Below are 12,507 nucleotides of genomic sequence, written 5' to 3'. Positions count from 1 at the left end.
GAATTTTTAGAACATGCAGTCATTGACTATTTAGTCAGGACACTGACCTCTTCTCCTTAATAATGTCGAATAAAAAATGACAATAACCAATACAATAGCTGTCCGGTATGAGTAAATCAAAATTGTACCTATTATTTTTGTTAGATCAGCAAAAATCTATTTTTTGGTGTGCTACAGAAGCTGAGTAATTAGTTTATATGTGCCATGCCATGACAAAGGTTAAAAATCACTGCCACATGATGCTACCATTTGACTAATGGAGATGTGGTGAATGAGATAGACTTGCCCATGACTAGCATCTTCAGAGCAACCCACACCCAACTAGACCAACCCACACCCAACTAGACCAACCCACACCCAACTAGACCAACCCACACCCAACTAGACCAACCCACACCCAACTAGACCAACCCACACCCAACTAGACCAACCCACACCCAACTAGACCAACCCACACCCAACTAGACCTACTCACACACAAGACCAACCCATATCCCACTGGGCCAAACCACACCACTAGACCCACCCACAACCCTGAAGAGGTTCCATTTGTCAGAGAGAGGCCCCCCTCCTGCTTGGGTGCTGGTGAACGTGGACTCCAGTTGGCATGCTTGAGTGGAACCCATTGGTTGCCCACTTCTTTATAGACTCTTAATTCTCCTTTGTCGGTCTTTCACAGATCCTCGGGGGAGAGAAGAACGGATAAATCATCCATCTCTCATGTCAAATGTTTCCACGGTAAGTGAGTCCCAATGACCTGGTGGGGGGTGGAAACACCATTCATCAAAGCGCTTAATTCTTTCGAAACCCTGCTTCCACAGCAGCATGTTCCGAGGAGCAGAACAAGGGGAGTCAGCATCCTCCCACGACTTGCGGTTAGAAGAATAATGATGTTACGTAACAAGTGTCCCTTCTCCCTAGGAAGTTCTGCTCAGAAGAATGCGCGGGGAACAAACCCTCAGGCTGGTGAATGCAGGCCAAAGGCGCGCCATATGCCTTTTCCCGATTCCCAACAGGGCGAGCCAGGTGTGCCCCCGGGGAATGTGATCCCTGCCCGGCTCAGAGCAGGGCAGAGCCTGGGGCGGGGGTAGGCGCGCAGGAAAAGCCACAGGGGCACAAACAAAGAGACCTTGGCCCCCGGGGTGGCGGGCCGACTCTGTTCTCCACTCGCGTCCTTGTGGCGTCTCATCGGAAGTCCCGGCCGGCGATTCCCAAATCGCTGATCTGAGGATGAGATTTCCCTGACGGTGCAAAAAGCAGGCAGCGCCGCCTCCCTCAGGAGGTGTTTTTTGAAAAGCAAGCATTTCCCCTCTTCCCCTCTTCAGACCAACCCCCTCCGGAGAAGGTTAGCGTTCCTGGAGAGCGGCCAAGTGGTCCAGAGAGACTCTGTCCCCGGAGGCTAAACATCAACAAGGAGGAGAAAATTCAACAAAGTTGCTTAAAAACCAACCAAACAAACAACCACAAAAACCCACTTTTCATGTGGAGGCCAAAGGATTGCTGCGGGGAGGGAGGGGGGCAGGGACCTGGGACAGCCGGGTCCCTGGGGCCACGGGGCTGCACTAAGTCGGAGCCAGGACTGGGGTTGCGTTCCAGGCGCTGTGCCAGGCAGGAGGGCTCTCCCTGTCAGAATTCATCGGGGGCATTGCCTGCGCCAGCCCTGGCTTGCTCTGGATTGCCCGACGGTGGTCCACAGCAGCTGCCGGCTGGGTCTGCCCCGTGTGAGCGGCGCCTGGGTAAGACTCCACACACAACCAGACTGAGAGCGTGAGTCTCGCCCCCGACGTTCTCCCTGTCCTCCTCCCGCCTGCAGGAGCCAGCCCTCCGCCACCGCCTCCCGCTAGAAATGGGGGCATCGCCCAGGATTGTCACTTGTCCCTGATACTTTGGATCAGCCACACGGGGTAGAGGGAAGAGCAGGAATGTCTGGTCAAACTGGCGTAGCCCCCACCCCCGCCACGGACTGATCGCGTGATCTCAGGCCCAAGTTCCTGGACTTGTCAGAGCTCTGCCTCCCAGCCTGCGGCCTGGATCCACCAACACGGAGCCCCCGGCATTGCCGCGAGGGTGACAGAGGGCGACCGTCCATGCCACCCTGATGGCACTCACTCGGTGAGCTCTGTAAGTGTGGGTTCCTCTCTGCCCAGGGTTCTCCCTTCCCGGCCTTATGATCTCACCCACCGTCCCTCAGTCCCAGTCTACAGAGAGGCCACCGGCTCAGAGACGCTATACCTCGCCCAGGACCCCCCAGATTATAACAGCTCAGGACCCTAATGGATATGTTTCCAATGGGATGATGGGGAGACAGGGGTTACGTCCGGAGCCCCCAGCAATCATCACTTTTGGTCACTTCTCTGTTTTGCCAGGCACCACCCACATGTGACAGAAACAGCTGAAAATCCACTAACAATTTGGTCAACTTATAAAATGCCCATTTTTCTTCTAAAAAAAAATAAAAATAAAAAAACTGTAAAAGCAACTCCCTGGCCCAGGGGGTGTGGCCCAGAGACTGAACCAAGAAGTCGCTGCTGGATTCCCGGCCCGGGCACAGGCCGGGGCTGTGGGCTCGATCCCCAGGGCGGGGCGTGCAGAAGGCAGCCCATCACTAATTCTCTCTCATCGTTTCTCTCTCTCTCCTCCTCCCTTCCTCTCTAAAATCAATTTTTTAAAAAATATTTTCTTTTAAGAAAAACAACTTCCTGGAGCCCGTGAGCCCTCTCTCTGGGCTAAAGTTCAAAACCCCGCGGCCACCTCTGGCCTCATTCCGACGTGGCGGCCCTTCACCCACTGGCCAGAGGCTGGCCCGGAGAGATGTTGTTTTAAAGGCCAAACTCCGGGCTCAGCAGTCTCGCTGTGGCCTCAGGAACAGCCTGTTTCCCACCGCGGTCCCCCGGGGCTCCTCCGAGGGCTCAGCCGCACACCCCTCTCTGGCGGCCGGGCAGCCTTCCCCGTCCCTCCGCACAGGAGCCTCTCCGAAGGAGCCGCATTTCCAGTCCCTGGCTTCCTCAGGAGGGAGAGCCTTAATGAGGTCCCACTGGCCTTTGGCAACTTTTTCCTCCTGCTCACCGGAGGCATCAGGGCTCACAGGGGTGAGGCAGCCAGGAGCTGGGGCTCGGGGAGGGGCGGCGTGAGGATGCGGGCAAGCTGTCTTTATTATTATTTTTTTTTTTTGGGGGGGGGGCGGTCCCGCTTCACTTTCCCATTTGATTCTACCTTCCAGCCGCACCAAGATCACCCACACCCTCCTCCTCCCCCTTAGAAAGACCTGTCCTGTTTGGCTCAGTGGACTGAAGGGTCCAGGTTTGATTCGGGTCAACCAGACACATCCCCAGTGGGGGGTGTGCAGGAGGCAGCTGGTCATGTTTCTCTCTCATCGATGTTTCTAGCTCTCTCTCCCTCCCCCTTGCTCTCTGTAAAAAATCAATAAAATATATATATTTTTAAAAAGGCCTGCCCTGACCCCTGTGCGGGCCTGAGCAGAGCGCCCTGGCGGCGGAAGGCCACTCGCCATGGGCCAGGACGCGGCAGTTACTTGAGGGGCCCCTTTGCCCTACGCAGGCGCAAGCAGAGCACTCAGAGTGCTGCGCAGGCGCACCCTCCTGAGCCTGCTGGTGTGAATGCTGCCCGGGCGCCGCTGATTGGCCCGAGGCCCTGGTCTGAGGGTATATAAGGGGCGTCCCTCCGGCCTCTGTCCCTGGCGGGTGCTCCCGCTCTCCTGCACCCGTACCCCGCACCCTGCACCCTGCACTCTGCACCCCGCGTGATCCAGTTCTCGGCTCAGGGTGCTCCCGCTCTCCTGCACCTGCACCCTGCACCCCACACCCTGCACCCCGCACCCTGCACCCCGCACCCTGCACCCCGCACCCCGTGTGATCCAGTCCTCCGCTCAGGGTGCTCCCGCTCTCCTGCACCCACACCCCGAGGGATCCAGTCCTCCGCTCAGGGTGCTCACGCCGGCGCTCCACCGGCCGGCTGTCCTGTCGTCCCTCCTGTGCTCTCCTCCCTGCCTGTCCTCCTCCCTGCGCTCAGCCTCCCCTGGGCGGCCTCGGTCCCGGATTTCCTTTCCGAAAAGCTGGCTTCTGTGGGAGGAAAGGGGTCTCTGAGACAAAGCGTTCCTTCTTCCCTCCCCCGGGGGGTGCAGAGGGCCTCAGGGCTGATCTGTAAAGACTTGCGGGAAATGGTGCAACCCCGAATGTGCCAGTGACGCCCCCTTGTCTCGGTGGGAGCGTCCCCCGGAGCGGAGGGCGGTCGGCCACGCGGAGGGCCGGCTGCAGGCTCCCAGGTGCCTCTGGCCCAGGGCCCGGCTGCAGCCCATCTGGTGCCAATGCCGGGGAGATGGGGGCCTGCTTTTGCCGCCCTCCTCTCTGCGCCCCGGTTCTCGCCTCTGCAGAGGCGTCCTCTGGCCTCACCTCTTCTGTGCAGGCCCAGCCCGCAGCCGGTCCCTGCCTGGCAGGTGTGGGGCCGGCACAGCGGCCTCAGACCAGAGCGGGTGCAGCTGAGCCCAGGCCGAGCCCCGTGGGCATGCCCAGCTTCCGGGCTCCATCCCCAGTAAGGGCGTGCAGGAGGCAGCCAATCCACGCTTCTCTCTCCAACGATGGTTCTCTCTCTCCCCCTTTCCCGTCCTCTCTGAAATCAGTAGAAACGTTGTTTGTTTGTTTTTGTTTGTTTGTTTGTTTGTTTGTTTTAAATCTGATTTCCTCCCAGCCCAGCCCTTCCCTCTTACACTCAGAGTCGGACAGAAGTGTTGCTCCAGCGCCTTACCTCGTCATCCAGACCTCAGGCGTGCTGCCTCCTTCTCTCTTTACTTTTTCTCTTTTTTCCTGGGTTTTGGCTTTGCTCTTTAAGACTTTTCATTGTGAGAAATTTCCCAAGTGAAGAAAGCTGCACTATGACCCGTGTTCCCCCCATCCGGCCCACATCTGCCCGGCTCTGCTGCCCCCGAACCCTCTCCCGGCCCCCTCCCGCCTCCTCTCGTGGGTTAGGCCGTGATGCACCCACGCGTGCCCCTGCCTGAGGCGTCCCTGCGGGTGGGATTCCCAAGAAGCTCCTCCGGGAGCGCAGGATCGCCCTCAGACTCAGGAAACGGGGTCCCCACCGGGTCTCACGCTTTAAAAGGCCTGCCCCCTCCCACTCCCCTGGCCACACTCCTCCCTGTGGGGCGAGGAGGCCCGAGGAAATGTGCGCAGCCTGAAGGGGTCTCCCCGCCCTGGCCGCAGGAGGCGGTGACTCGGAGGGGGTGGGGTGCGTGGGGAGCTCAGTCGTATAGAAGCATCGGGAGACCTCGTGTGTCCACCGGAGCAGGAGGAAGGCCTCGTTAACAGACCGTTTTGCTGGATTCGGAAGAGGGACCCCAGCCCCCTCCCCTCCTCCAGAGGAAAGCCCTTAGCTCTGAGCTGCTGCCACCTCATCCCCAATGCCTCCCCCTCGCAGCCAGGAGCCTGCGCCCGTCCCCGTGCTGGCCCGGGGGCCGTGCTGTCCTCCGAGGGGGTCCTCTCAGAAGCGGAAAATCTATCCAGCGGGCGATGAGCGTGCTTCCCGCACGGCGCCGGGACACGGTGTCGCCTGGTACAGGGACGGGGGGGCGTGCAAGGAGACGAGGCAGAAGGACACTCAGGACCGGAGTCTCCACTTTAATCATTTGCATTGAGGGAAACGGGAACAGATGCACCTTCAGAAACGGTCATGCACTACGGGGGGCGGGGGGGGTTAATAAAACGGCCGCTGGCCCGTTACTGGTGCCGCACATGTTTGTTTCGCTTGCTTTTACTACACACACAGCCCAGGTCCCTGCAGCTCCCGTCACTCAGAGGCACGTGTCCCCCCTCTCCCAGCTGACACTGTCCCGAGGGCAACAGCGTGACCCCGCTCACTGGGGCCGCCCGGCCCCACGGGGACGCGGTGAGCAGCCGGGCTGCGGACAGCCTTGAGGGGCAGTCTCTTCCCGATCTCAGGGTCTGAAGCGATGGCACACCCTGTGCCTGCCCAGGGCTCCTGCGTACAGTGAGTGAACGAGGGTGAACACGGCAAAGCCTCAAATGGTACATTTCACAGCGATTCCCTGGGAAACTGCCCTCCTGTAGCTGAGTGTGTTCCACCTGCTGTACCAGACACGGTACTGATCATGTACCAGACACGGTACTGATCATGTACCAGACACGGTACTGATCATGTCCCGTAACACATGGAACTATCCAAGAAACCCACCGCCTCCTAGCGGGTGGCCTGTCCAGACCCTAAAAGCAGACCTCATGACTGGTCCATCCTGACTGTGGTTCCATTGGCAAGGGTCCCAACCGGGCTCTCTCGTCAGCCGGGTCAAGGTGAGAGGACTCGGTAGCACAGGCCGCTCTCCTGGCCTGGGCGGACGTACAGCCTCCTTGTCTCGCCCTATTGCTTTAGTCCACTGGTCGGCAAACTCCTTGGTCCGCAGAGCCAAATACCAACAGCACAACTATTGACATTTCTTTGGAGAGCCACATTTTTTAAACTTCTTCTAACGCCACTTCTTCAACGTAGACTCACCCAGGCCGTGGTGTTTTGTGGAAGAGCCACACACTCCAGGGGCCAGAGAGCCGCATGTGGCTCGGGAGCCGCAGTTTGCCGACCACGGCTTTGGGAGGCCGCACGCCCATACGTTCTAGCGTGGAGGCGCATGCAGCAGCGGCCGGCAGGAGCGATGCAGTGGCGGTGTCAGTGGGGCTCAGGCACAGCCTGTGCACTGAGACGTTTTAAATGGTGAAGAGAAAGAAAATAAATAGCAGAGGAACTTGCTCTCGAGGCCACCGTTATAGTACAGAGTTCAAGGCGGCAATCACACCCTCACGGAGCCAGCGGACTGCAGGACAGAGGGCTGCAGGTGTGCATGCTCCGGGGCCGGACACTGGCTCCGGACACAGGCGCTCCTCCGTCAGGGTCCCTTGCGGGCGCAGAGCGGCCTCGGGCACCATGGAAACGCTCCCTCTGCCCGGAGGCCGTTTCTCAGTCTTAAGAGTGCAAAGAGGACTATAAGACAGTGCGCCTGCCTGGTTTTTCTCCTCACTGGCTACGATTCTCTCTCCTTCGGGGATGGTTTTTCTTCGTAAAAACCCTTTTAAGAACAAAGGGCTTGAGGTCTTCATGCATCTCATCCCGGGGCCCCAGCTCTTTCCCCAAAACGGTGGGAATCGGTGGACTGGCTCCGGTGGAAGGTCACTCCGCCAGTCCTGGAGGCCTCTGGCATCGGACCTCCTGAGGTCCTTACACCACCGGAACCAGGGGTGGACCCAGGGGCCGCCCAGCCTGACCCTGGGGACCCATTTGGGGAGAGACCTCGGTTCGCGTAGCTCTGTTCCCTCCTCCCCTCCCCCGTGGGGGTGGAAGGGGAATCTCCGCCCCAAAATGTCCTGGGCTCCGCGCAGGAGCCTTTGGTCCGGGGACCCCCTCTCCGAGGGGCGAGGCGCCGGGCACCCGTGGGGGACACGGGGCGCGGGGCGTCACCAGGGCTGCCCGGCGGCGCCCAGCTGCGCCTGCGACACGGCGGGCACGGCGGTGGCGGCGGCGGCGGCGGCGGCCGCGTCCCCCACGCCGGGCAGCACGGAGCGCACGGAGCGGCGGAACTCCTCGTTCCTCCACGTGTAGAGCAGCGGGTTGAGCGCCGACAGCGCGCAGCACAGCAGCCAGCTGGCCGCCTGCACGGCGCCGGGCACGGGCAGCGCCAGCCCGCGCGCCAGGCTCACCCAGGCGAGCGGCTGCGTGGCCAGCAGGAACACGCCGCCCAGCAGCAGCACCGACAGCCCGCTGAGCCGCCGCGGGGCGCGCCGGGCCGGCAGGGGCGGCAGGGGCGGCGCGGGCGCGGGGCCGGGGCCGGGGCCGGGGCCGGGCGCGCGCGGGGCGGGCAGCGCGGCGGGCAGCGCGGCGGCGGCGCAGCCGGGCAGCTGGTGCAGCAGGTGGAAGTTGAGGACGCTGACCCGCTTCACGCTGACCCGCACGCGGCGCACGATGCCCAGGTAGCAGTGCAGCAGCAGCGCCGTCTGCGCCAGCAGCGCCGCGGCCGCCAGCAGCGCGGGGTAGTGCAGGCGCGCGCCCGCGGGGCCGGGGTCCGCGGGGCCGGGGTCCGCGGGGCCGGGGTCCGCGGGGCCGGGGTCCGCGGGGCCGGGCCGCGGCGCCCAGGGCGGCAGCAGCAGCGCCAGCGCCAGCGCCAGCGCCCAGCACAGCGCCAGCATGCCGGCCGTGTGGCGCCGCCGGTACAGCGCCTGGTAGGTGGCGGGCGCCCGCGTGATGAGCAGGTAGCGGTTCAGCGCCACGAGGCAGTGGGACAGCAGCGAGGCGGTGAGGCCCAGGCCCAGCAGCGCGCCCCGCAGCAGCCGGTAGCGGCCCGCGCCCGCCCAGCCCCCGGGCGGCGCGGCGGGCAGCAGCCCCAGCACGGCCTCCTGCGGCATCCAGAGCGCGCACACGCCCAGGTCGGCGGCGCAGCCGTTGACGATGAAGGCGTTGCTGGTGGTCTGCAGCTTGCGGAAGGACGCCACCAGGTAGATGACCATGCCGTTGGCCAGCGTGCCGCCCAGCGCCAGCCCCGAGTACAGCAGCGACACGGGGATGCGCCGGCCGGCGCCCGCCTCCTCGTCCTCGCACAGCAGCAGCGGCGAGCCCCCCGCCGCCGGCGCCGCCGAGGACGCGTTGGCCATCCTGGCGCTTCGCACCTCCGGCCCCTGGGCTAGCGCTCCGCCCGGCCGCCCGGTGCCGCCTGCGGGAGCGGAGACCCGTCAGCTCCTCCGCCGCACAAAGGCTGGAGCCGGAGCCGGAGCCGGAGCCGGAGCCGGAGCGGCGGGGGAGGGAGGCAGGAGCACGGGGGTGGCACTGACAGGTGCCTGCCTCCCGAGTGCCGCCCGGGCCGGGGAGAGGGTCCCGTGCGCAGGGGGCACTGGGGAAGCCCGCGCACAGCTGTGCCCGGACAGCCCCCCTCTCCCCCAAAACACACACGCTCACACACGCTCACACACACTCACACATGCTCACACACACATTCTCACACTCACACACGCTCACACATGCTTACATACACATGCTCACACACGCTCACACACGCTCACACACATGCTCACACACACACTTTCTCACACACACACTCACACACACACACACGCTCACACACACGCAGGAATACTGCCAGGTGGAGCCCTAGTTCCCAGGAGAAAGTGGAGGTACCCCGCTGGGGGAAATGGGGGGCGGAGAGGAGTTGGGGTGCCTTACTTGCGGGCTGGTCCTTAGCTGGCAGGTGCAGAGGGAGAGACGCCAAGAAGTGCCTCCTCCGAGGCAGCCTCTGTGGTCCCCGGACCCACAGGACACTCAGCTGGGACCAGTGCCAGGAGCAAGCACCCCCGTCTCCCTGGCCGCGTCCACGCACATGGTCCTGGCAGGACCGGCAGCTGCCGAGTGCCTCCGGGGCAGCTGGGCTGGAGAGGCGGGCGGGCGGGCAGCTGGGCAGCTGGGCTGGCGGGCGGGCAGGAGGCGGCAGGATGCCGGCGGCCGGGCAGGAGCCCCCGGGAGCCAGGCGCCCGCCCTGTGCTCGGAGGCGAGAGGGGGCCGGGTGAGCCCGCTCCGCTGGAGCTCAGCTCCCCGTCACCGGGAGGCAGAGACTATTCATCCCGCGGCATGCATTATTCAGCAGCTCTCCCTGGGAACGCAGACACCCGCCCGGAGTCCTGTCATTAACAAGTCCCTCTGCCTGTCTTCTCCTTCTCTCCATCGCCCGCTCTGCACCCCACTCCGGTCGCCTTTGTTCCCATCCCTTCAGCGCGAGAATAAAACTCAGGTGCTCCCTGCCGCCCCAGTGCCTCCCACCGGACTGGTGCATGCTGGGGAGACTCCCAGCCCCAGGACTGACCCCCCTCCCACCCTTTCCAGGGAGAATTCCTTCTATTCTAATGGAAATTTATTCTTTCTTTGGTGCGGTGGGACCTGGGTAATTATCCCCAGAAACCACCCCCCATCCCTGTTTAAATCAAAATTTCCATTTTTTTTTCTCTTCTCATCGCCACACTCCTTTCGCTCCTTTTGGGGTTCAGCTTGGGTTTCAGTCATGAGAAGGTTAGAGGGCGGAAATGACAGGGTCCGAAGTGAGAAACGGGAATGGGGGGAGCAAAGACCCAGAATGCCCCGCGGTGTCTGCCCGATGCCCCTCAGACGCCAGCCCCGCGGGCTGGTGATGGGTGGGCTCCGGCACCCGCGTGCGACTGAACTCATCCCGGGAACTCCGTGTTCGCGGGGACTGATGGTTTGGTTTTGTTCCCTGCGTGGTGTGTGGGGGAGACGCGGGTGGGGTTGCTGGACGCCTGGGCCCCTCGCTGGGCATCAGCCGGCCTGTCCTGGTCACGTTCGTGCTGGCGGATCGGTTCCCCCCCGGACCCCGGCCAGCAGCGCCCGCAGCGCCCGCAGCACCTGCAAACGTGTTGGAAGTATTTGGACCCGCGGAGTCAGACGGGGTTGCAGAGAAGAAAACGGAAACCCAGACTGTCTGTCAGTGACTTACCCAGAGTCACACACAGTGATATGTCCATGCTGTGAACCGGGTCGTCCATGACCCACAATCCACCTGACCCCACCGACTCCACTTCCTAACAAAACAGCATAGCAAGCCCACGGCCTCGTTCTCCTCCTGGGAAGTTCTAAGCCTCTCCATTTGTTTTTTTGTTTGTTTGTTTTGTTTTTTAATATGTTTGTATTGATTTCAGAGAGGAAGGGAAACACCCATGATGAGAGAGCATCGTGGATTGGCTGCCTTCTGCACAGCCCCTATTGGGGGTTGGGAGCCCACAACCTGAGCATGCACCCTTGGCTGGAATCGGACCCAGGACCCCTTCAGTCTGCAGACTGACGCTATACCCACTGGGCCACACCAGCCAGGCCCTCTCCATGTGTCTTTTCTGGGTGAATTGAACTGTACCTGACATTTCCACTGGCGTCTCCACAGCGATGGCCCGGCCCCAGGCGTCTGCCGTGTAACCGGCCCCAGGAGGCCTTTTCTCAGCGGCATGTGTGCAGGGTGCAGAGCGGCCTGGCTGCCGTCGGAGTGCCCATCTGTGAGGCTGCCCAGGCCCCTCTTCCCTGAGCTGCCTTCCCACCCTTTCCAGGAAAAGCAATTTGGACTAACACGGCTTTGGCTTGGTCTCTGTCCAGAAGGGACTTTTTTTCTTCCAGTAAGAGGTTTATTATAGTCATGTGTTTTTTTAATCTGCTTTAAAAATATGTCTGAGAGTCTTAGGAATTTGATGGAGATCGTTTCGTGGTTTTAAGCATTGAGGAATTATTTTCTGTTGTTTCAATGATGAGATCAAATCCCTTGAAAAGTGTGCAGTGTGTGTACATATCGCTGATGGGGGAAAAAGATGGCACACTTATAGAAGCCTGGCCATAATCACTACCACCCTTAATTACAGGTCAGCAGAGGTGATAGGAAAACAATCAAAGAAACCGTGTCCTTTTCGGGACTAAATTAGGATGATGAGGGATCGAGTGCCCGGAGCCACAGCCCGGTCCGCCCTCCTCGAGGCCATGATGGTGGCCAGGAAACCATGGTCCTTTCCCTGTGGGACCCGCCTCCGAGGTCAGCCGGGCTCCGGGTCTGAGACGGTTCTCTCATCCCCCGGCCAGGACACGCCGGTTCCCAATCAGGACCAGGATGCCGGACCCGCTCCCCGCCGCCCGCTGCCTTCGGACCTCAGCACACGCCCGCTCCCTGGGGTCCCCCTCGGACCACACCCTCCTCCCCCCCGCCCCACTTTCTCTGGTTCCCCGGGAGAGGCGTGTCCGGGGGCTGGACGGTCATTGTTTGGTGTCTGAGTGGAAACGTCAAACCTGGACGCGTCTGCCTTCGGTCAACGCGCCTTTTCAACACCGCATCGTAACACGTGTCATTTCAGGAATTAAATTCTTTCCCACCAGGTTCCAGGGTCCCGGTGCCGGGCCCTTTAAGATGCTACGCTCCCGCTGAGGATCAGCAGGAACTGGTTAATTTACAGGCACGTCTCGGCAGCTGATTGATGTTTCTCTCTCGTCGATGTTTCTAGCTCTCTCTCCCTCTCCCTTCCTCTCTGTAAAAATAATAAAATATATTAAAAAATAAAAATAAAACACGTTGGTCAGCTTGCTGCAGGCCAGAGGGGAGAGACCAAGCCGTGATGTAGCTCGCCTCTACTGGGGAGGTGGGGGGCCTGCAGGTTAAAGGTCAGCCAGCTCGTGTCTGTCCACTTCCAACCAGCCCCAGACCGCAGGGTTCGCACGAAAAGTCGACCTGCAATGTTAAGCTTCTACTCGCACTCACCACAGTTAGAATTCTCTACAAAAGCTCTTCTTCTCCTCCTCATGATGATTATCATAATTCAATCCATAGAGGAGGAACTGGGTGGGAATATATTACCATTTCAATTCGGCTCAAAATAACCTAATACCGTTATTTGCCACGCCCCGGGCTGGGGCCGTGGCCCGTGCAGCCTGTGCGGACACGGGACACGGAGCTCCCGCTGGGCGGTC

General features: G+C 61.2%; 1 protein-coding gene across 1 annotated transcript; it reads right to left on the bottom strand.

Moving 5' to 3' along the window:
• Positions 1–5,618: 5,618 nt before the first annotated feature.
• On the bottom strand, positions 5,619–9,306 carry GPR88 (G protein-coupled receptor 88). The gene is made up of 2 exons (XM_084865387.1): positions 9,229–9,306; positions 5,619–8,722 (listed from the first exon to the last, which is right to left on the bottom strand). Exon 2 carries the CDS (start codon positions 8,661–8,663, stop codon positions 7,473–7,475), a length of 1,191 nt encoding a protein of 396 aa, XP_084721513.1. The 5' UTR covers positions 8,664–8,722; positions 9,229–9,306; the 3' UTR covers positions 5,619–7,472.
• Positions 9,307–12,507: the final 3,201 nt, after the last annotated feature.

This window comes from Pipistrellus hanaki (genome assembly GCF_964339955.1).
Source record: "Pipistrellus hanaki genome assembly, chromosome: 18".
NCBI classification, from domain to species: domain Eukaryota; kingdom Metazoa; phylum Chordata; class Mammalia; order Chiroptera; family Vespertilionidae; genus Pipistrellus; species Pipistrellus hanaki.
The sequence above is the reverse complement of the archived record's forward strand: the minus strand, read 5'-3'. Positions and strand labels throughout refer to the sequence as shown.

Excerpts from the sequence above, each read along its gene's own strand:
- GPR88 (XM_084865387.1), bottom strand. The coding sequence starts at position 8,663 with ATGGCCAACGCGTCCTCGGCGGCGCCGGCGGCGGGGGGCTCGCCGCTG.